The following is a 22,687-nucleotide window of genomic DNA, read 5'->3' on the forward strand; positions in this document are numbered from 1 at the left end:
ACAGTCCTGTTTGTCCCTATGTGTGCTGAATAGGTTATTTGAGTTTGAGAGTGGCTTGTGTGCTGGTCTGTGGTATGGCCCTGCAACACTGTAGCCATCGGGTGTCCGGCATTTCCGTCAGCCGTTGAGAAAATGCTTCCTCTGAAATGAATGAAAGCTGCTTCACTGCCCGTGTTGAGCTCGCGTTGCATCGCGTCCAATGGCAGCGTCCAAGCTCAACAATTGCAGAAGTTAAATAATTGATGACTGGCGCTCTCTTTCATTCTATCTTGTGAATTGAAATAATTCCAAATAAAGTTGATTTTGGTTGCATACGGCCTCGACAAAACACCATTGGTTGTTTTACTAAGATTTATGAAGTCAAGAAGCTACTACTACTAGCTAGCTACATTGACTGTCTAGGTTCATAATTTAAACAAAAGCAATTTGTGTAATTAGAGGATAATTTAGTACAACCACTAGCAACAATGTTGTACTTGTACTTACACATGTGTCTGGTACCATTCCATTCCAGCCATTACAATAAAAATGTTATCCTATATTTCCTCCCACCAGCCTCCTCTGATGTGAAGGACCATGGCTGTTTTCTGATCATGTTGACAGGGTTATGTGTGGAAGACTGCTTGTAATAGTTCTGCTTGTGTGCAAACAGTGGAGTGTGTATGAAGAAGGCGTTATGACAGGGAAATAAGTCACACATTTCTTGACATTGGAAAAGGCTACTGAAAATAATGTGATTTACTCCAAATGAAACCAGAAACTCTCATACTCATCAACCCTTTCATTTAGTTTTGCTTGGAATGTAATGATCTAATGTTTTTAAATCCCTATAAAGGCATTTTTTGTGTGTGAGCTCTGATTTTGAACTCAATGCCTGCGTGTGCATTTGGTAAACCCAGTCAGAGGTTTAGAAGAGAGGACATGGTCCTTCTTATCCATCTACAGACAAGTTAACAGTTCTGTTCTGCTACAGCTTCAATATAGGCTAGTTTCTCTCGCTCTGCCCTCTCCCTGCTCATCTTTTGATATCTCTCTCTTTTGTCTCTTTCTGCAATTTCTCCCTGCCTATCCCTCCTCTCTCTCTTGACTAGTCCTGAGTGAGGCTGATTTTCAGGCTCCAGTTCCTCACCTACACAAACACAGCCAGCTCTGCTCTGTCTCTGCCCCTGGGAACTGGCAATCATGTTTGCCCAAGGTCTCGCTTGCCCTCTGAGCTACACACGCACTTATTATGCACGTATACTAGTACACACACACACACTTATCCTGCCTGGTCATATGTAATTCCGTTGTACAGTACTCAAAGGAATATATACATAGTAAGACACAGAAAGACAAATTGCAAGATTGGCAAGAGTTCCTATTTTCCAGCAATAGCCACTGTATTTGTTATCCACGTATTCTGTGTGCAACAAAATCAATACATTGTGTACTATTCTGATGTGGAGGAAGAATTCACACCTTTGTTGCTGGAAGTGTGGGCGCAGGCGCGGTGCCGTTCTGGGAAGGGGGCGGTGTCGTGGTCATCAGAAGGGGCGGGGCGGAGGTGGGTGTGTGACACAGCTGATGCACGCATCCTCTCGATGCCTCAATCACCCGATCTTTGCTACGGGTACTAGCGGCTGCAGCTTTCCCCGACCAGAGCCACACGAGTAGGCCTAGGCTATACTCCCGCTCCACCGTCGCTATCTGCGAACCTCGAATCGGACAGCTCGCCGGGGAGCAGTGCTGTGCCTGCCGCTAATAGTAAGTGTGGAGCTGCTGTTTGAGCGGAGCGCTCCATCATTCCCACAGAGAAATACGCGCACCTAGTAGGCGACGCAGCGCGGCGCACATCGACACCTGCGTTTTTCTATTTTTATCGCCATTCACTGCATTGCCAATCCATTATCCTGCCGCTTTACATGGTGCACGCTGACGGGGAGAAGGATTTGGGTGATTCAAATGTTGTTGTGGCAGAGCGATGAGGGAGAGGGATACCGTTCTTGTTCATATTGCTTATTGGAGTGAAAGTAAAGACGGCGAGATGGGAATATGGCAAAAGCGAGCGGTTGTGCGCGCGGGTTGTAGTTTACGACGCTCACTCGAGCACGACCCTCCGCTTCCCCCACGGGGGGAGAGCTATTTCCCTGACCCACACGCACATTATGCAGGCCTAATTCGTGAACGGAAAGAAATGCAGGGGGAAATGGGTAGATCGTGTTAATTATCTCGTTCTTCTCGTCCTTCGTTGTTGGGTTAGGGCTTTTTCGCTGGTATGGAGAAACGAGTGATGTTTCTCCATTGTGCTCTAGCATCGCCGCGTCAGCTGACAGTCACCCTGCCTGTGCACATCTGTGCGGTGAAAGGGTTGACGGCGGTTGTTTTAGCTGCTACAAAAATAACGAAGATAATTTTTATATATTAAGAGCATACATTTACAGACTAAGAGCAAATGTCCTACAGTAGAATTTAGACCTACCTTGGCACTTAACAGGAATAGAGCTTGCATAGGCAATAGGCTGATTTATTAGGCCTACATCACTACCAAACAGATGTAGCAAACACTGTGTTATTGACATGTCATGAAGCATATTATAAGTATATATATATATATGTGTATATGTGTGTGAACTAAAAGTGGGGGCTAACATGTCAGTTGTAGGTATATGGACAGTAATTTGATGATAATGGCAAGGGAGCTCTGATAAAATAGGCCTATTGAATATATTCTACTGTGTAGTGTTTACCTCTGTGCCCAGTGTTACTGCTCTGGAGGTCTTCTAGACCTAGCTTATATGAGGTCTTGAATTAAGTGAAGTGTGTGTGTGTAGTGGGAAGTGGTCACTTTGTTTGGGGGACAGTTTGTTTGCATTTGAGTTGTGTATATAGGGGTCTATGTATGGACAATGCAGTGACAATATGGGGAGAACATGTATTGCAGGTGTGTGTACACCTATTAAATACCTCAGTGCATTTCAGCACAGGACAAGAGATTGATAAGAATGACCTTTTTGAGAGATTTGAGGAATGTGTAAGTGTGTGAATGAGGGCACACAAGAAAGAGTGCTTGTGTGTGTGTGTGTGCCGTGCTCTCTCTGTATGAAGCATGGAGCCGATGATGTAATGCCTAGGAGTGTGTAACTGTGACAGTGAGGAGTGTAGGCACGTGCCACAGCTCAGCCAACACTGGAACAGGTCCCTCTACTGGCCCTGGGGCAGTAACGCACCCTATCTAGTTTTGAACAGCACCTTATCCCAAGGATTCAGTACTCGCACTTTCACATTCGGTTCTGTTCTCATGTCCTACCTGAGATGGAATGTTAATTCTTACATTACTATAGCAAAGTAGCATAGTAGATTAATGTGCACGGTCTTGGATTCAGGCATGAAGAGACAATGGAGAGAGAGAATTCACTCAACGGTTTGGCTGCATCTTTGCCCTGATAGTACTAGTATAGTCTACACTTGGTACAATGCACTATAAATCCAGATATTACCTTTAGGTCAATGTTCAATCAGTGATAGTTGAGTAATCAGATAGTGTTCTCTGTCTGTTGTTCAGGGGACAGTGAAATAATGATAATATACTGTGTATTCCTTATTGCACTCAGTGATGCATACACAGACATCATGTACTCTCTTTATATGCACACATACTTTGCATGACCTTATTCTCAATGAAGTATTGATGATTGACTCCCGTGTTTTTCCTTCTATTAGTCAGACAGTTGAAAAATACATTTTTTTGTCATTATCATTGGCGCAGGGGGAAGAACTTGTGTCTGTGTGTATTTTCATTTGTTTGCATGTGTGTGTCTTCAGGCATGAAGAGACAATGGTGAGAGAGAATTCGCACAATGGTTTGGCTGCATCTTTGCTCAGAAAGGAGTAGTAGGCAACACTTGGTACAATGCACTATAAATCCAGATATTACCTTTAGGTCAATGTTCAATCAGTGATAGTTGAGTAATCAGATGGTGTTCCCTGTGGGTGTGGTTCAGGGACAGAATATTTGTTAGCATTTGTGTATGTTTTATCGGTTTTCGTGTGTATATAAGACAGAAGGCATATGTTAACATGCAAATGTATCAGGTGTGCAAAAAACCTGCTCTGCTAACCATCAACAAATAGTGAGAGAAAGGGTGTGAAACGAAGATTGTGTGAGCAGTGAGCACAGTAAGCTTTCCTTCTATGATTGTACCTCAATTGCAAATCTTGAATAGGTCTGTTAATGTAGATGTGGAATGTAGTTAATATTTTGATTGAAACACTAATCAAGTAGTTATCGTGTATTAACTCAAATAAATCATATTGATGAGCTAGGCTACTTGTTAAACTGACAGCATTAACTACTTTGCAGATATTAAACAAACAGACAATCGTAATATCAGTCATAAATATAAAATTCCCAGTTTATGCTTCAAAACCAACTTTATAAGAGGTTTAAAAAAAAAGTTTCAGTTCACTCAAAATTCCATGAATACTTTTTGGTTAGGGTGGTGTAACGGATGTGAAACGGCTAGCTTAGTTAGCGGTGGTACGCGCTAAATAGCGTTTCAATCGGTGACGTCACTTGCTCTGAGACCTTGAAGTAGTAGTTTCCCTTGCATGGGCCGCGGCTTTTGTGGAGCGATGGGTAACGATGCTTCGTGGGTGACTGTTGTTGATGTGTGCAGAGGGTCCCTGGTTCGCGCCCGGGTATGGGCGAGGGGACGGTTTAAAGTTATACTGTTACAGTGGCAGCCTATTATGCCCATCTGCAAGCTTAGCAGCAAAGGCTGGACAAATATTTATCTATTTGGTTTTAATGTTAAAATACTATACAGCTAACTATGTACATACGTGAACATTGGACCATGTTTTTTTCAAAATAAAACAATAGCCAGTTTGGGTCGCTGTTGCATGTTTCTTTATAAAAACAAATAGGCTATGTCTGGCCTGAAAATGTGTTGTTTTTTTCTATATGGGCCCGTGCCCATAGTTTGACACCACTGAACTAGCGTATCTATTTATTTAGTGAGCTATGAACATGGAGCCTAACTTTAGCTAGCTAGCTGCTAGGAGGATGGCATGTCATTGGAGGAGTGGGTGAGTGACTGACTTTCCCCCTCATATCGTTTTTCAGTGGCTACAGCTAGAGATCCAGGTGTCATATGGTTAGCTAGCAAAACAATGTATATCGCTTAGCTAGCTATGCTGAAATTGAGCAACTGTTATCCAGTTAGCATATATCTTAGTCGTCAATCAAATGCATTTGGCATCGATCAAATGGGCGGGAAGGCAGGCAGGTTCCGATTCAGTTGTTTAAAACGTAGGTTGGGACAAGCATGCACTGGCAGGCAAACTGCAGAAGGACGAGCAGTTTACTTTTCTGTTTCTCAGTACAATTTTGTAGCCTACTAGTTTAACGAGTCTGAGAGGGTTTATCTAATGTTCCGTTGTTAGATTTGAGCTAATCTCGCTCTGACTACCATTAGTTGTTGATCTTGCTATTGTTGATGATGTGTGCATAGGCAACTGAGGGAGAGAGAGCCTGCCTTTTCATGGTTGTTTGATCAATAGGGCTGTAAAATTCCCAAATGTAAGAGGGCTCCCATGGTTTTGACATATTTACAGAAATCCATTCAGGTGTGTTTTGTGGCTTTTGGTGAATGCGTTCTAATGATCTAATGTCACGCTGATGCTGCTGCCTATTAACACACACTCCAGTTCAAAGTGAATGATGGCAAGCCTGTGTGGCAAATGGCTTATTTGCATATAGGCCTACTGTAACTCTGATTGGCTATGGCGCACCGTTCTGCGTAGACGCTGGTCCTGGACAAGACAGTTGTTTTTATTAGGTTTTATTTGCTGCAGTGTCTATTAATTGTCCAAACGCAACTACACTGAATTCCCAAACATTCTATGAAATTATGAAAGAGTGAAAATGACCATATCTAAGTGCTCGCTTGTCAGCAAATGCAAGAAAAGGTGTCATATTCTTCCTAGAGATGTGTATGAACAGATTTTAAAAAATATTTCATGTTGCTAAAATTATGTCAGTTCCACTTTAATGTCAACTGTTTTTACAGTTATACGAGATGTGCTTTCATTTTTATTGCATAAACAATTTTCTCAACTGAAAAAACACATTTGAATATGAATTTTCATATGATTTGGAATAAGTACCAACTGTATAAGGAGGAATTTCTGCTGAAATTGATACCGCAAATTATTATTAGCCTTTACATAATTTTTGGGATAATATTCAATGTACTTCATATACATGTACAGTGCTTTCGGAAACTATTTAGACCCCTTGACTTTTTCCAGATTTTGTTACGATACAGCCTTATTCTAAAATGTATTTAAAAAAAAATTCTCATCAATCTACACACAATACTCCATGATGACAAAGCAAAAACAGGTTTTTAGACATTTTTGCAAATGTATAAAAAACAACAACACCACATTTACATAAGTATTCAGACCACTTTGTTAAAGCACCTTTGGAAGCGATTACAGCCTCGTTTTCTTTGGTATGACGCTACAAGCTTTGCACACCTGTATTTAGGGAGTTTCTCCCATTCTTCCCTGCAGATCCTCGCAAGCTTTGTCAGGTTGGATAGGGAGCGTCGCTGCACAGCTATTTTCAGGTCTCTCCAGAGATGTTAGATTGAGTTCAAGTCCGGGCTCTGGATGGGCCACACAAGGACATTCAGAGACTTGTCCCGAAGCCACTCCTACGTTGTCTTGGCTGTGTGCTTCGGTTTGTTGTCCTGTTGGAAGGTGAACCTTCACCCCAGTCTGAGGTCCTGAGCACTCTGGAGCAGGTTTTTATCAAGGATCTCTATGTACTTTAGTCTGTTCATCTTTCCATCGATCCTGACTAGTTTCCCAGTCCCTGCTGATAAAAATCATCCCCACAGCATGATGCTGCCACCACCATGCTTCACCATGGAGATGGTGTCAGGTTTCCTCCAGATGTGATGCTTGGCATTCAGGCCAAAGAGTTCAATCTTGGTTTCATCAGACTAGAGAATCTTGTTTCTCATGGTCTGAGAGTCTTTAGGAGCCTTTTGGCAAACTCCAAGTGGCGGTCACGTGCCTTTTACTGAGGAGTGGCTTCCGTCTGTCCACTCTAGCATAAAGGCCTGATTTGGTGGAGTGCTGCAGAGATGGTTGTCCTTCTGGAAGGTTCTCCCATCTCCACAGAGGAACTCTGTCAGAGTGACCATCGGGTTCTTGAGTACCTCCCTGACCAAGGTCCTTCTCCCCCGATTGCTCAGTTTGGCCGGGCGTCCAGTTCTAGGAAGAGTCTTGGTGCTCCCAAACTACTTCCATTTAAGAATGATGAAGGCCACTGTGCTCTTGGGGACCTTCAATGCTGCATACATGTTTTGGTACCCTTCCCCAGATCTATGCCTCGACACAATCCTATCTCGGACCTCTACGGAAAATTCCTTAAACCTCATTGCTTGGTTTTTGCTCTGACATGCACTGTCAACTGTGGGACCTTATATAGACAGGTGTGGGCCTTTCCAAATCATGTCCAATCAATTGAATTTAGCACAATTGGACTCCAATCAAGCTGTAGAAGGATGATCAATGGAAACAGGATGTAATGTAACCAAATGTGGAAAAAGTCAATGGGTCTGAATACTTTCTGAATGTACTGTAAGTATCAAAAGTAAATGTAATTGCTAAAATACTTAAATATCAACATTAAAAGTATACACCGGGGCGGCAGGGTAGCCTAGTGGTTAGAGCGTTGGACTAGTAACCGGAAGGTTGCATATTCGAGTCAGTAAGGATGACCAGGGATGTTATCTTGATAAGTGAATTGGATCATTTCCCTGTCCTAAGCATTCAAAATGTAACATACTTTTGGGAAAATGTGTAGAGTAAAAGGTTTTAACATTTTATTTAGTGAAGTGTGTTTCTTCTGTACAGTATATCAACCCCTTTACTCTCTTCCTTGTATTTGTGTGTAGTATATAATTAACCACTATTTCTTTGGTGTCAGTTTGTCGTCTCAATAGTAACCTTAGCCCTGATTCAAACACCACTCTGTCGCCACACCAAACTAAAAAAATGTCACTTTCTCTTTGGAAGAGAGAAGATCGAGTGCCGTTTGAAACCATTGTGTACCTCATTTTGTCACAAAAAAATTACACATTTAAAAAAATGAAAAGCTGAAATGTCTTGTCAATAGGTATTCAACCCCTTTTGTATGCCTAAATAAATTCAGGAGTAAAAATGTGCTTAATAAGTCACCATCAGTTGCATGGACTCAGTCTGTGAGCAATAATAGTGTTTAACATGATTTTCGAATGTCTACCTCATCTTTGTACCCCACACATACAATTATCTGTAAGGTTCCTCAGTCAAGCAGTGGATTTCCAACACGTTTAACAACAAAGACCAGGAAGGTTTTTCAATGCTTTGCAAAGAAGGGCACCTATTGGTAGATGAGTAAACATTTAAAACAGACACTGAATATCCCTTTGAGCATGGTGAAGTTATTAATTACACTTTGGATGGTTTATCAATACACCCAGTCACTACAAAGATACATGCGTCTTTTCGAACTTGTTTTACAGAAAGGAAGGGAACTGCTCAGGGATTTCACCATGAGGCCAATGAGGACGTTAAACCCGTTCTAGAGTTTAATAGCTGTGATAGGAGAACTCCAAAATACTAATCTAATTGAAAGTGTGAAAAGGAGGAATTCCAAACACATGCATCATGTTTGCAACAGGGCACTAAAGTAGTACTGCAATGTCCTGAATACAAAGTGTTATGTTTTGAGCAAATCCAATTGCTGAGTACCACTCTCCATATTTTCAAGCATAGTGGTGGCTGTATTATGTTATGGGTATGCTTGTAATTGTTAAGGACTGGGATTTTCCTATAAAAAATCCTGGTTCAGTCTGCTTTCCACCAGACACTGGGAGATGTATTCACCTTTCAGCAGCACAATAACCTAAAACAGAAGGCCAAATACACACTGGAGTTGCTTATCAAGAATACAGTGAATGTTCCTGAGTGGCCTAGTTACAGTTTTGACTTAAATCTGCTTGAATATCTATTGTAAGACTTGAAAATGATTGTCCAGCAATGATCAACAACCAATTTGACAGAGCTTGAAGATTTCTGAAAATAATAATGGGCAAATACTGTACAATCAAGGTGTGCAAAGCTCTTAAAGACTTACAGGAAAAACTCATTTCTGCCAAAGGTGATTCTAACATGTAATGTCCAAGAAAGGGGTGTGACTACTTCTGAAATTAGATATTTATGTATGTCATTTTCAATAAATGTATATAAAAAAAAATCTAAGCACATTTTTTTCACTTTGTCATTGTGGGGTGTTGTGTGTAGATGGGTGAGATTTTTAAAAAATTTAATCAATTTTGAATTCAGGCTGTAACACAACAAAATGTGGAATAAGTCAAGGAGTATGAATACTTTCTGATGGCACTGTAGGTGCCGGTACTCATTTGGTGCCGTACTGTTTACATTTACTGTTTACATTTTAGGTGCAAGAGCTCCACAATACTTTTGAGCTAATATTCTATAAGAGGAACAGGAGCAGTAGAACATTTGAGGCGCCGATACTCAGCTCCTGCCCAAGTCAAGCACGGATGGTCTCAGATATCGCAGTTGGAGGACTTCTTCATCCTCCTCCTTCTGTTACGTATAGTGTGTGTTTGTGTGTGGGCATGTCCTTGTGTGTACTTACAGTTTGTGTCTCTTTACCTTCTCCCTCTCCTCTCGATGTCTCTGTGTGTCCTGCAGTGCATGTCGGCTGGTGCTGCCTCCCTGCCCTCCATCATGGCACGTGTGGAGTGTGGGGGGATGATTGAGGGGGGGGCGCCCCCAGGGCTTGGGAATTGTGGCCAGCGGGGTATTCTCCTCAACCAACACCTCTGGCCAGCAGCAATAGCAGCAGGAGATCGCCATGCGGAGCGTGGGCACCCGCACCACCCAGCAGAACAGCCTGCCTCGTGCCCCCCCACCACCCCCCTCCACTTCCACCCACAGGGGCAGGGGCTTGGAAGATAGGAGTTACAGCATCGAGAGGTCCTCTCAGCAACCTCCTCCCCTGACCCATGCTAAGGGGACTACGGCTGACGAACGAAGCTTTGCCACAGTGGAGCACTCTTCTTCTTACTACGGCAGCGAGCGTCCTCTGCCGCTCTGCGAGAGAGCAGAGAGAGAGAGGCCCCCCGCCCATAACAATGGAAGCAGACAAGTCTCCAATGGAAATAGGGGCGTTTCCAATGGGAACCGAGCAGCGGTGGGTAACAGTGAGAGGCAGGTGTCCAATGCAGTGTTTTTGAATGGAGGCGGGCGGTGTGATGGGCGGGACCAGAGGGATGGGGGGCGAGAAGTGCCGAGAGGGGCAGTGAGTTTGGACGTTTGCGGGAACAACGAGGTCTCGCTGAACAATGATCGAAACAGTAGCCAACAACTAGCTCAGTACAAAGAGGCGGGCGCCAGCGCAGCCAAACTGGATAACCATAACAACCCCCCCAACATCCTCCCCATCTCTGGGAAGCTGGAGAAGGTTCAGGTGAGTCTCTCTCCTCTCTCCTCTCTCTCTCTCTCTGTGTGTGTCCAAATACAGGCTGTAAGTTGAGTATGAGGGTGCATGTTGAAAGTGTGTTGTGCATGTGTGTATGTATTTGTACAGGAATGTATATAAAAAGCTGTCATAAATTGATATACTGTACTTTGTTACCTAGCTGCCTGAGTTATTTCTCCTCTCCCCTCAACTCCTCCATGCATTCTAATAGCATTAGCCTTTACTTAGCTGTTACTGTTCTTTATGATAGATTTCTGAAAAGGTCTCTCATACTGGACATTTGTTTTTTGTATATCTGCATATAATTTGTGTACCGGTACATTAACAAACCACAGTAAATGCTCTTAATCCCCATTTGAAATTCACATGTAGCGTCAGTATGCTTGCTGCTTAATTAATTACACGTATAGCAGCATATTCATAATCTCTGTCAACCTAATTGTCAGATAATGCATGTTATACAATCCTTGCGTTACATTTCACCACCAATGCCATTTTCCATCATCCCCCATCCAGAGCAACGATGGATTGGTCCGCCCCTCTGCCTTCAAGCCTGTAGTGCCCAAGAGCTTCCATTCCATGCAGAATCTGGTGTGCCCCCCCCAGACCGGAAGAGGGGGCCGCAGCCCCGGAGGAGGGGCCGGAGGTGGGGCTGGAGGTGGTGGGGGTCCCAGTCTACCTGGACCCCTCAGAGAGACAGACAGCTCTGGCAGCCGGGGTGGAGGTACCAGAGGCGGGGGAGGTGGTGGCAGTAGGGGCGGAGGTCAGGGGAGCCTCTCCGACTCAGGGAGGAACTCTCTAACCAGCCTGCCCACCTACGCTGGCTCCAGCTCGGGCTACGGGCCCCCGCCTGTCCTAGGGCCTCTGAGTGCCTCCACCAGCCACATCAACCGCCTGGGGACCACAGGGGCCCTGGAGAAGATGGACAAGCCTGGTGGCGTTAGCGGTAATAGTGGATACCAGAACGGACTGAGCACCTCGGATAGTGGTCGCTCCTCCTCTGGGAAGAGCTCCTCATCCTATCAGAGGCTCAGCCACCTGAGTGACGCCCCCCCGCCCCTCCGCCCCTCGCCCTCCTCCGATGACGTCATCCAGGACCTGGAGGATCGGCTATGGGAGAGAGAGCAAGAGGTGAGTTGAGACAGAAGTAGATGACGAGAGAGGGAGAGAGGAAAAGGGAGAAGAAAGAATGGATACTACTGGGGGGTGCAGGAGGAGATTTAATATATTATATTGTAGAAGAAAGCAACAAACAAATAGTGCCAGTAGTGCAAATTATCACAACTATAGGACAGTGAATGCAGTTATTTTATATAATCACAATAAATTGTTATTTGAAATTTGAGGAGTTTGCATAACCCATAGAGGGCATAGGTAACTGTACTAGTGATCTTACTGTTTACCTAATACTGTCTATGGCTTAAGAATAACCCATACATAGCTTACACGTTCCTGTTATTGTATTTATTTATTTATTTATACTATTTTGATATTGAGTACTGCACTGTTGGGAAGGGCTTGAAAGTTAAGCATTTCACAGTACTTGTGCATGTGACAAATAAAACTTGAAACTAAAACCGCTGGGAAACTGGTTGGGTGAGTTGATAAACTGGTCAGGTGGGTGTGCCCTAAACTCGCCGAGCAGACAACTGTATTTTTATTAGCTGGCGGTCAACCAGGTAAGACCCATTAGGTCTTTGGTCTGAAATAGTAGTACAAGTTATTCAAGTACTGAGGGCTTGGAGGTAGCGATATTTGAAAGTGGGGTGGTACACCTTGGTGGTAGATGGTGAATGAGGTGTGTTACCCACATACAATACAATGCAATGCAAGGAGACACAGTGGAACACCTAAAAAGCAATCAATTAATATTCAGCATCCGTTGACATTGCAAATGAGAAGTACAAAGAAATATGAAAGACTAGTGGGGCAGTAACCTCGATGATGGATGGCAGCCATTTTGTGAATTACCCATCACCTCCTGCAGCTACATGTGAATTACAGATGAGTTACTTCCTTTCCTCCTCTCCCAGGTGCTCCACATGCGCCGTAATCTGGACCAGAGTGAGGCGGCCATCGTCCAGGTGTTTGAGGAGAAGCAGCGCGTGTGGGAGCGCCAGATGGACGAGCTGCGGCAGAATTATGCCTCACGCCTGCAGCAGGTAATGGCTCCTTAGTTCACAGATTGTGGGGTCGTAGGCTATACCCAATAGCACAATAGCATTTGCCATGGCTGCATGGCAAACACTGAGAAAGGCAAAGAATGAGCGTTGAGGAGTAGTTTAGTCAAATTCTGTGCAAAATTTTTCCACTTACCTTATTTCAAATAGTACACTCAATATGGCCGCCTCCAGTATACCCATTGTCGAATGTTGATTTGAATCGGGAATCTCCATTCTACCAAATTTCTACCCAGGTGACGCGTCGCGCCCAGCGCTCCCAGAGTGCCTTGCAGGCCCAGATCACCCGTCTGTCGCAGGACAAGCGACGGCTGCATGAGGAGATGGCTGCGCTGCTGGCCCAGAGAGAGGAGCTGGAGAGGAAGTGCCTGGACTACAGGAAGGAGCAGGCTGACATCCTGCCACGCCTGGAGGAGACTAAATGGGAGGTGAGAGAGGGGACCCGGGGTTAAGTGGGTAGTGTGCATGGCTGGGTGTGGGATACTAGAGAGATTGGTGAGGTTTACAAGTTCACTGGGAGGAAGGTAAACTTTAGGGGGCATGACAAGTGAGAGGGAGAATGTGAAAAGGAGTGCTGAGAATAAATAGTAGATGTCCATGCTAAAAATGACAAAGGGCAATACTGTCTAAACCAATGGTCAGATGTGTCCTATTTGTTCTGTGCAAATGCTTTTTGATCATTAGCACACAATGCAGCAGTAGCTGTCCTATACTGTAAGTGCACATCCATTACACAGACTCATGCCCTTTACATAGGTGCTTGTTGATCTCTATTTCAACCATGTCCATATCTTTCATCCCACTCCCTGTCAGGTGTGTCAGAAGGCAGGGGAGATCTCCCTGCTGAAGCAGCAGCTGAGGGAGAGCCAGGCGGAGGTGACCCAGCGGGCGGGGGAGATGGTGGCCCTGCGGGGCCAGCTGAAGGAGGCCAACGCCCAGTTGAGGGACTGGGAAGAGGCCATGTTGGGCCTCAAGGACTCCTACAGCACCAAGAGCCTGGAGCTGGAGCGCTGCGAGGGGGAGCTGCAGAAGACGCTGACCGAGGTAGGGTTGAGGTCTGGAGAGTCAGAGACGGACCTGAAACACTAACTACCACTTGAAGGGTTGTTCTGGTCTGTGCACCACACGTTTTGAGCCCTTGAGTTACTCGCATGCATACAGTACAGATACAGGCATTCAAATACACTTTGAAAGACACAAACAATACTCTCTCTCTCACACGACACGCATTAAGTGAATTAGCTACCACTTACTCTCTCTTTAACTCCTGATTGACTCTCCGGCCTCTCCTCCCTGTGTCTCTCCAGGTCTCTCAGCTGAGGGACAAGCTGGGAATGTTTGAGGCTGAGGTGGTAGGGCTGAAGCGGGCCCTGGGTGAGCTCAATGTGAGGGATAGGGCTGTCGAGGCTAGTGGTGGAGGGAGCAGGGAAGCATCCAGGACCAGAGTGGGGCTTCCTCGCCACACAGCCCACCTGAAGGCTTCTCCTACCCGGCCCTGCCTCCACCCCCCGTCCCCCCCCCAGATGCCATACTGAGTTTGCAGAGCGATGAGGTTCAGTGCCAGGATGCCCACCATCGCCAGGAGGCTCACATGCGTCAGGAAGCCCACCAGCGTCAGGAGGCTCACTTGCGTCAGGAAGCTCATCAGCGCCAAGAGGCCCAACTGCGGCAGGAAATCCACCAGCAGCGCCAGGAGGCCCACCAGCAGTGGGAGGAGGCAGGGGACCTGCGCCGGCAGCTGGAGCACCTCCAAGGCGAGCTGCGTCTGGAACGACAGCAGCGTGAGCGACAGGCACTCACCTTCAAGAAGGAGCGCCATGTGTGGATGGACGAGAAAGAGCATGTGCTCAAGTACCAGGCCCAGCTGCAGCTCAGCTATGTGGAGACCCTGCAGAAGAACCAGGCCCTGGAGCTCCGCGTGGGCCAGCTGGGCTCCAAGCTCACCTCCACCAACACCACCCCCTCGCCCACCTCACCACCCCCACTGTCCCCCATCCCCCTGCCTGCCCCCGTCACTCCCCTACCCTCCCTCTCTCTCTCCCCACCTCCTCTTGCTGAGGACAAGAAGCTCCCTCCCGCCCTCCACCAGCTGGCCCCTCCCTGGCCGGTACTCACCCGTCTGGAGAGGATAGAATCCACAGAGATCTAGATTCTATGTGCTCTAGATCCATAATGCTCCAGAACACTACAGAGCCGTTCAATTCAGCTTATACACACTTTTATAATAATTCAACAGTATCACATATCAATAGCATTCATTTTGTAGTCCTAAATAGTTGTACTCACTGCTACCCCGGGGCGGTCCTAGGACGCACTGCACTACGGATGGCAGAGAGAGGCATGGAGGACCGTTGGGGAAGGAAAAGAACAGTTTACTCTGGTTTTCAAAGACGCTCTTCAAGCCACCCTGTATGCAGGTTTTTAGTTCTATTGATCGGCAATCCACTGAACATTTAGGTTGGGGTGAATTTTGGGATCAAGAGTAGCACACTATTGGAAAAGCTATTGTTGCATTGACATTAGCATGAAATGAAATGAATATATTATAAAGCGAAGACAGTCTGTGGGAGAAAGATTCTTCTCAAGGCAGCCTCTAGAAATTGTGAAATAAAAAAAATCTCAATTTAAATCAAGCCAAATACTACTACTAAACATGTACTACTACAGTTGTCATACTGTAAAAGTATGGATAAGGAAACTACCCTGCAGATTCTGTCTGGGCCTATTTGTAAATTGTCACAATAACTGACAGTGTAAAGACCGAGAATGTATGATTTTTGATTTAGAGTTTGATTTGGATTTTTTTTAAATGATTAATTTCACCTTTATTTAACCAGGTAGGCCAGTTGAGAACAAGTTCTCATTTACAACTGCGACCTGGCCAAGATAAAGCAAAGCAGTGCGACAAAAACAACACCGAGTTACACATGGAATTAACAAACGTACAGTCAATAACACAATAGAAAAATCTGTATACAGTATGTGCAAAATGCAGTAAGGAGGTAAGGCAATAAATAGGCCAATAGTGGCGTAGTAATTACAATTTAGCAATTTACACTGGAGTGATATGTGTAGATGAGGATGTGCAAGTAGAAATACTGGTATGCAGAAAAACAAATATGGGGATGAGGTAGATAGTTGGTTGGATGGGCTATTTACAGATGGGCTGTATACAGCTGCAGCGATCGGTAAGCTACTCTGACAGCTGACGCTTAAAGTTAGTGAGGGAGATATGTCTCCAACTTCAGTGATTTTTGCAATTTGTTCCAGGCATTGGCAGCAGAGAACTGGAAGGAAAGGCAGCCAAAGGGGGTGTTGGCTTTGGGGATGACCGGTGAAATATATCTGCTGGAGCGCATGCTACGGGTGGGTGTTGCTATGGTGACCAGTGAGCTGAGATAAGGCAGAGCTTTACCTAGCAAAGACTTATAGATGACCTGGAGCCAGTGGGTTTGGCAACGATTATGTAGCGAGGACCAGCCAACGAGAGTATACAGGTCGCAGTGGTGGGTAGTATACGGGGCTTTGGTGACAAAACGGATGGCACTGTGATAGACTGCATCGAAATTTGCTGAGTTGAGTGTTGGAGGCTATTTTGTAAATGACATCGCCAAAGTCAAGAATCGGTAGGATAGTCAGTTTTACGAGGGTATGTTTGGCAGCATGAGTGAAGGAGGCTTTGTTGCGAAATAGGATGCCGATTCCAGATTTAACTTTGGATTGGAGATGCTTAATGTGAGTCTGGAAGGAGAGTTTACAGTCTAGCCAGACACCTACTACACCATTTGTAGTAGTGATGCTAGTCGGGCGGCGGGCAGCGATCAGTTGAAGAGCATGCATTTAGTTTTACTAGCATTTAAGAGCAGTTGGAGGCCACGGAAGAGTGTTGTATGGCGTAAAACACAGCTTTATCAACCTCTGTACATAAAGGGTCTTGAAGAACAACATTGAATACTACTGGTGTCAGATTTGCGGCATGACTGTTGGGCATGTGTGGTTACTGTATGCCCTTAACAAGTTGGCCAGGGCCAGTTCCTCTGTTTAATTCACATGGTTAACATTAGGAACAAGATATGATTCAGGTAAACAGGGGGAGATCCATCCATACAGCCTCCCCCTGTGACTTTATTGGTGCTATAAGAACACACCACCACACCAAATCACGAAGGAAACAAACCAAAAGGTTTAGATACAGAAGCTGTTTTAAGGGGTGTGAGATGTGTTTTTCAGGAGTGTGTTGCATTGTGTTATTAAGGGGGGCGTTTAATAATGTGCTTGGTTGAGATGGGAAAATGAGGCTTCAGAACCCTAAGGGCTGGGATTGCATGACAGGATCAGTTGTATTAACCAATCAGGGATCTCCAAAGCTTTGATGGGTCTGCAGCTGTGAATGATTGACGGCACATTGTATTTGTTGGGCGTAGAAGGTTTTGTTTCCTCCATCTCCAGTGATGCCGCACATGTAGATTCCTCTGTGCTATCAGTAGCTGCAGTGACTGAGGACAGCCACCTTGTGGCGACAACAACTGACACAAAATGGCTCAATCAATCCCAGGATGACGAATCAGCTGCAAACCTCTTAGCATTTTACTTTGTTTCGAAACTATGTAGGCGACAGCTGAAAGCAGCTTGTAATTTGTTGACGTTCTAGATGCTTTTGGTCTCCATTGATATTTCTTAAAGTGACAAAAAGGGGTGTGTTAGTGATTAATTAATGATTACTTAAACATAAAGGTTGGTCAATGAAGCTGCTTATCTGCACAAAGTGTATATTTAAGATCACTAGCAGCAGGTGGTAGCTGAGCCAGCAGACATGATGGTGTTAGATGCTAATTGTAAGATTCAGACTTTATAGGAAGAGTAATGCATTTTTGGAATGATTCTTTGAGATAATGGAGTGTACTTGTGTGGTGTACTTGTTTGAACAGGACCCACCCTCATTTGAAAAAAACTATGTATATGTCAATATATACTACCTTTATAGATCTCTAGAATATATTTGGCTATATGGGACATTTTACAATATATTAAACTATTCTAAACATTAGTGTGTACAGTATATGTTGACATATATTTTTTCATGGGTCTGGGAAATTTAGAGAATAACTTTGAAGTCAGGGGTGAAAGAAGTGAGGACTTAAAAAAGAATTAATGTTAAAGAGAGGATAAGAAGAGGAAAAGAAAGAGGTAGAGCAAGGGATGGAGGGCCCACACCCTCAGTTTTGGGGCAACATTTGCTGCTATGTACTTTTGTTGTGTCCTGCTGTGTTCTTAGTAGAAACAGAAAGGCAGTGTACTTGGATGTAAATATTATTGTTATTTATTATGTGTACATATTTATTCAAATATATCAAGCTTATTACGTGTGAATAATTTAAGAGGATTATTATGAATTAATGAGACAGACATTTCCGCTTTTATTTTTTAAACTATATCAATATAAATATATAAATATATACATATATATGAAATCTTTTTAATTTTGATCTACTACATGGTACAGTACAACTGAAGCGATTGTTCAAAAACGAATATGTTAGATTTTGTGTGTTTCAACTCTTGTAATGTCTTAAAAGACTAAATGGTATCAAGTTTCTTTTTGTATTTATTTTGTGTTACAGAAAAATGGCTTGAAGAAAACATATCTTAGCAAATATGAATTTAATGATTAAAGATGTGATTAAATCTTGAATAACTCATTTTGTTGCCCACAGGGTGTTCACACATGCTCACTATGAATAAAGCTCAATACTCAATATCTGACTTTCAATTTTAAACATGTTGAAGTAGTTCTAATCTCTTATTAGAAATACAGTTGGCCAAGCCTTGTCAAGTTAGGATAATTGGATACAGTTGGCCAATTACTTCCAATTTCCGTATTAGGATAGTATCATGTAATATATTGATTATTGATTGATTGCATGATTTCACATTCATTTGAGCAACTGCATAAGTAGGAAAACCCTGCCTTCCACATCTGCAGAATTCATGTAATATATACTAGGAGAGCGGTCCAGTGCACAGCTACTTCGACAAAGAGTTCGCTTTCGCTGACGCTACTATTTTTGTACCCGCACAGCGCCGTAGGTCAGAGCTCATCAGCGACCTTACAGACAAGGATGTTTCTGAAATGTCATAAAAAAATTATATATATTTTTCCTTGTGCAAGATATTGCTATTATCGGTGAGTTTACTTTGTTTTGTATATATGGCAAACTGCAACTGGCTAGTATTGTGGAATAAATTAGCTAGCTAATACAATTTATCATACTTAGCTAACGTTAGCTAGCAACTCATTCCAAAGTGGCTACCTGATTAGTTAAGATTAGCTACTGAAAACTTCAGGGGAGAGCTCGCCAGTCTACTGTACTGTGTTCTTCTTTGCCACCAATGGTATAGCTTACCCGGCGTTATCAATTATGTATATTAATATCCTAACGTTAGTTAGCTATAGGAAACCCAGCTAGCTAGCTATATCCTGAACAGGATTCCACATGGCCCTCGTATAGGCTGTTCTGTTAATATGGATGAAGTAGAAATGTCATCTCTAGAATTGAAGCAGCATGCACCTTACATTTTAGGAACAATATATCTATAGTTAAACCAACAACCTAATAATTCCTGCACATTCTCTGCCTTTCAGCTTCTGAGGTGGATGTCTGTGGGATCATTATGCCATGTGGCTAGGCTACGCCATCTCTCCCTAGCCCTCCATAGGCAGTTCCTCAGAGCTCGGCATCTGCACAACGCTTATGGAGAACCTGAAACGGAGGGACTCGATGAGGAGGATGGGAGGGAAGGGGTACATCCCGGGGGCTACAGGTTACAGTACAACCCCTCCTCTTACTATCGGCCTCAGCATGACCCTGGAGCCTCCCTGAGCAGGTTGGAGATGGAGGAGCAGTGTCAGTCCACCGTCACCTCTGCCTTCAGGCAGCAGAGTAACCGCTACAGTGTCAGCTCCTCACGCCGCCTATCCAGCACCAAGAACACTCTGCTGGACCTGGCCTTCAACAGAGGCACTGGGGCTAAGGCAGAAAGGGCACCCCCCTACCGCACAGAACCCCTAACCCCAGACGTCAAAGGCGACCCCCGTGCCTTCCAGACATGCCGCCCAGAGTACTCAGCCATGACCCTTGACCTGTCCCAGCGGCCTGCCCCAGTCCATTCCAAGCAGGCCTTTTTCCTGCTGCACAAAGTAACCATCCTGAAGGGCAGCATGGAGCCTGTGGATGTAACCGGTTTCCTCACCAAGCTTAGCCACCTGCACCCTGACCAGACACCTTTAGTGAGGGGTGACACGCGTTTCATCATGCTGCTCCGCTACTCAGTGGAAAACCTGAGTCACTTCAGCCACTCCCAGCTACTGAAGGTGCTGAGGTCGTTCGTTTGGCTGGGCCTGCCCCCCACTCACAGCATGCTGGGGCTGTATGAGGCTGAGCTGGGCCGCAGGGCCGGGGAGATGGGCCTCCACCAGCTGCTGTTGGCTGCAGACCTGTGGCGCTGCCTGGGGAGGTCTGTGCCTCAGTACCTGCAGTGCCTGTATGACTGCGCCAGCCTGCACTTAGGCCAGGTAGGTGTCCCTGAGATAGTCCAGCTTCTGTATGTGATGGGGGAGGGCAGGCACTGCCCCAAAGAGCTAGTTCACCCCTTAGAGCAGATACTGATGCGTCACCTGGACCAGCTGGAGCCAGAGGAGGTAGGTGCTGTGTGCCTGGGCCTGTTCAAGTCCCAGACAGCACTCTCGGAAGGATCGGTGAACCGGCTGGTGGACAGGGCCCACTCGGTTGTGTATGAGATGAGTGACTTTGCCATGGTGAATGTGATGAAGCTGCTGCGTTTTAGCTACCTGGACCATCGGGCTTGGCTTGAGGTCATGGCGCATGAGGTGCCTCGCCGTGCCCCCAGCATGGGCGTCCAGGGTCTGATGCATGTGGCACTGGCCTGCTCGTCCCTGCATTACCGCAACGAACGCATCCTCCTGGCTGTTGCTGAGCGCCTGCCGTCGTTAGCGCCACACTGTCGGAGCAAAGACTCGGGCAAGCTGATATGGGCCTTTGGGACCCTAGGTGTCTTGCCCATCCAGTGCCCTAACTTCTACCCCAGCCTCATTGAGGCCCTCCGGCAGAGAGAGGATGAGTTCCAGCGCTATCCTGAGCACCTCCTAACCGGCCTCCTCGGCCTGGCATTTATCTGTCAGCTCCCTGAGGACCTTGTGGCGTTAGCTTTGAGCCCCGAGTTTGTTAGCCTAGCCACCAGGTCCAAACAGCTGGATCTGAAGAAAGACTTGTTCACTCTGGATGGGACGGTGGCGTTGGAGCTGCCTCACTGGACTGGCCCGCGGCTGAGTAGAGAGCTGCGGGAGGAGACAACGGAGATTCTGTGGCACTTTGCCCAGAAGGACGTGTGTCAGAAGGTTGAGGTCCTGGAGGCAGAGGCCGTGTTACGGGACCTTTTGGGTGGAGAGGAGTTTGTGAGCAAACGAATGATCCTGCCTCACACCCGCTCCATCGACCTGGAGGTGCATTTGAACCCTGTCGGACAGCCGCTACCTGTGACCTCAGTGCAGACATACCCCCTTTCCTCCAAGGATTGGACAACTTCTTCTGGCTCTTCTACTCAGGGCTGGGAGAAGATCAACACAGGAGTCACTCTCACCGAGGACCTTTTGACTCAACTTACCAATGGCAGAAAGACCCCCCTTCCCCCAACCCAAGCTTTTCAGCTGCCCCTCCTCCGAAGGACAGAGCCGGATGAGGGAGGGGGGCTGTTCAGTGTGGGAGTCGATCTGACGGACGGGCTTGTGGGGACTCTGACCAAACGTAACAACCCAGGCCCACTCCCCAGGGACTCCCACAAAGCCTCCATAGCCCCCATCAGACTGGCCATCCAGGTGACGAACAGGAACCACTACTGCTACCGCTCTCCACAGCTGCTGGGGCTGCACGCCATGAAAAGGAGGCAGCTGAAGCTGACTGGATACCGAGTGGTGGAGCTGCCTCACCGTGAGTGGTTCCCTCTGCTGAGGCGAACCCACGCTGAGAAACTGGCCTATATGCACTGCAAGGTTTACGGCACCCTTGACTGACGTGTTCATATGTGTTTTTTTTTAGTAAGCTTATGGGCAATCCTTGTTGAGAGGCTGTTGAATATAATGTCAGATTTTTACCTTGTCAGCTCGGGGATTTGATCCAGCAACCTTTCGGTTACTGGCCCAACACTCTAACCACGAGGCTGCCTGCCACCCCTGATCAGTGTGAGAGGTGTCAAAAATAAATGTTATGACTGCAAGATTTTGAAGAGCAGCCAAACATGACTTCTGCATGTTCTTCATGTGTGGGATGGGACATTTTTTGTTGCTAGGCCTAAGCTAAATGGTAAAAGAGGATCTATTAAGCGAACGTAATGTATGAATACTTTGAATGTACAGTACATATCACTTCCCCACTGTTGACATGTTTGCAGTATTCCATTAAATGTTTGATGGTCCATTAAAAACCGCTTCAGAGAACTCATTTTAGTATCTTCTGTGTCATAACGGGGTGGTAGGTGACATGCAGTACCTTCGGGAAGTATTCAGACCCCAGCTTTATTCTAAAATTGATTAAATTGTTTTTTCCCCCTCATTAATCTACAAACAATAGCCCATTTTTAAAAACAGTTTTTTATTAAAAGTAAAAAACAAAATATATTACATTTACAGAAGTATTAAGACCCTATACTCAGTACTTTGTTTGATTGGGTTCAAGTCTGGTTTCTGGCTGGGCCACTCAAGGACATTCAAAGACTTGTCCCTAAGCTACCCCTGCATTGTCTTGGCTGTGTGCAGTTTGGACCGGGTCGTCCTGTTCCAAACTTCTTCCATTTGGAAGATGAACCTTTGTTCTTGTGGACCCCAGTCTGAAGTTTAGATCTTGTGTGTCTCGGAGCTCTACTGACAAGATTGCTCTGAGGA

At 45.4% G+C, this 22,687-nt stretch overlaps 2 protein-coding genes across 2 annotated transcripts; both read left to right on the forward strand.

Annotated features, from left to right (window-relative positions):
* Nucleotides 1-1,607: 1,607 nt before the first annotated feature.
* LOC115101204 (leucine zipper putative tumor suppressor 3-like) lies at nucleotides 1,608-18,431 on the forward strand. The gene is given in 8 exon segments (XM_029620506.2): nucleotides 1,608-1,746; nucleotides 9,763-10,540; nucleotides 11,069-11,683; nucleotides 12,586-12,714; nucleotides 12,969-13,160; nucleotides 13,546-13,776; nucleotides 14,040-14,187; nucleotides 14,190-18,431. Coding segments are annotated over 7 exon segments (2,622 nt in total). The 5' UTR covers nucleotides 1,608-1,746; nucleotides 9,763-9,925; the 3' UTR covers nucleotides 14,882-18,431.
* A 348-nt stretch (nucleotides 18,432-18,779) lies between these two features.
* On the forward strand, nucleotides 18,780-22,243 carry LOC115147024 (FAST kinase domain-containing protein 5, mitochondrial). The gene is made up of 2 exons (XM_029689015.2): nucleotides 18,780-18,916; nucleotides 19,376-22,243. The coding sequence occupies exon 2, from the start codon at nucleotides 19,388-19,390 to the stop codon at nucleotides 21,818-21,820; it is 2,433 nt and encodes an 810-aa protein (XP_029544875.2). The 5' UTR covers nucleotides 18,780-18,916; nucleotides 19,376-19,387; the 3' UTR covers nucleotides 21,821-22,243.
* The last annotated feature ends 444 nt before the right edge of the window (nucleotides 22,244-22,687 follow it).

The sequence above is a fragment of the Oncorhynchus nerka genome, linkage group LG19 (genome assembly GCF_034236695.1).
Source record: "Oncorhynchus nerka isolate Pitt River linkage group LG19, Oner_Uvic_2.0, whole genome shotgun sequence".
Taxonomy (NCBI): domain Eukaryota; kingdom Metazoa; phylum Chordata; class Actinopteri; order Salmoniformes; family Salmonidae; genus Oncorhynchus; species Oncorhynchus nerka.

Bases quoted from the DNA above. Each gene is read 5' to 3' on its own strand.
- LOC115147024 (XM_029689015.2), top strand. From the start codon at position 19,388: ATGTCTGTGGGATCATTATGCCATGTGGCTAGGCTACGCCATCTCTCC.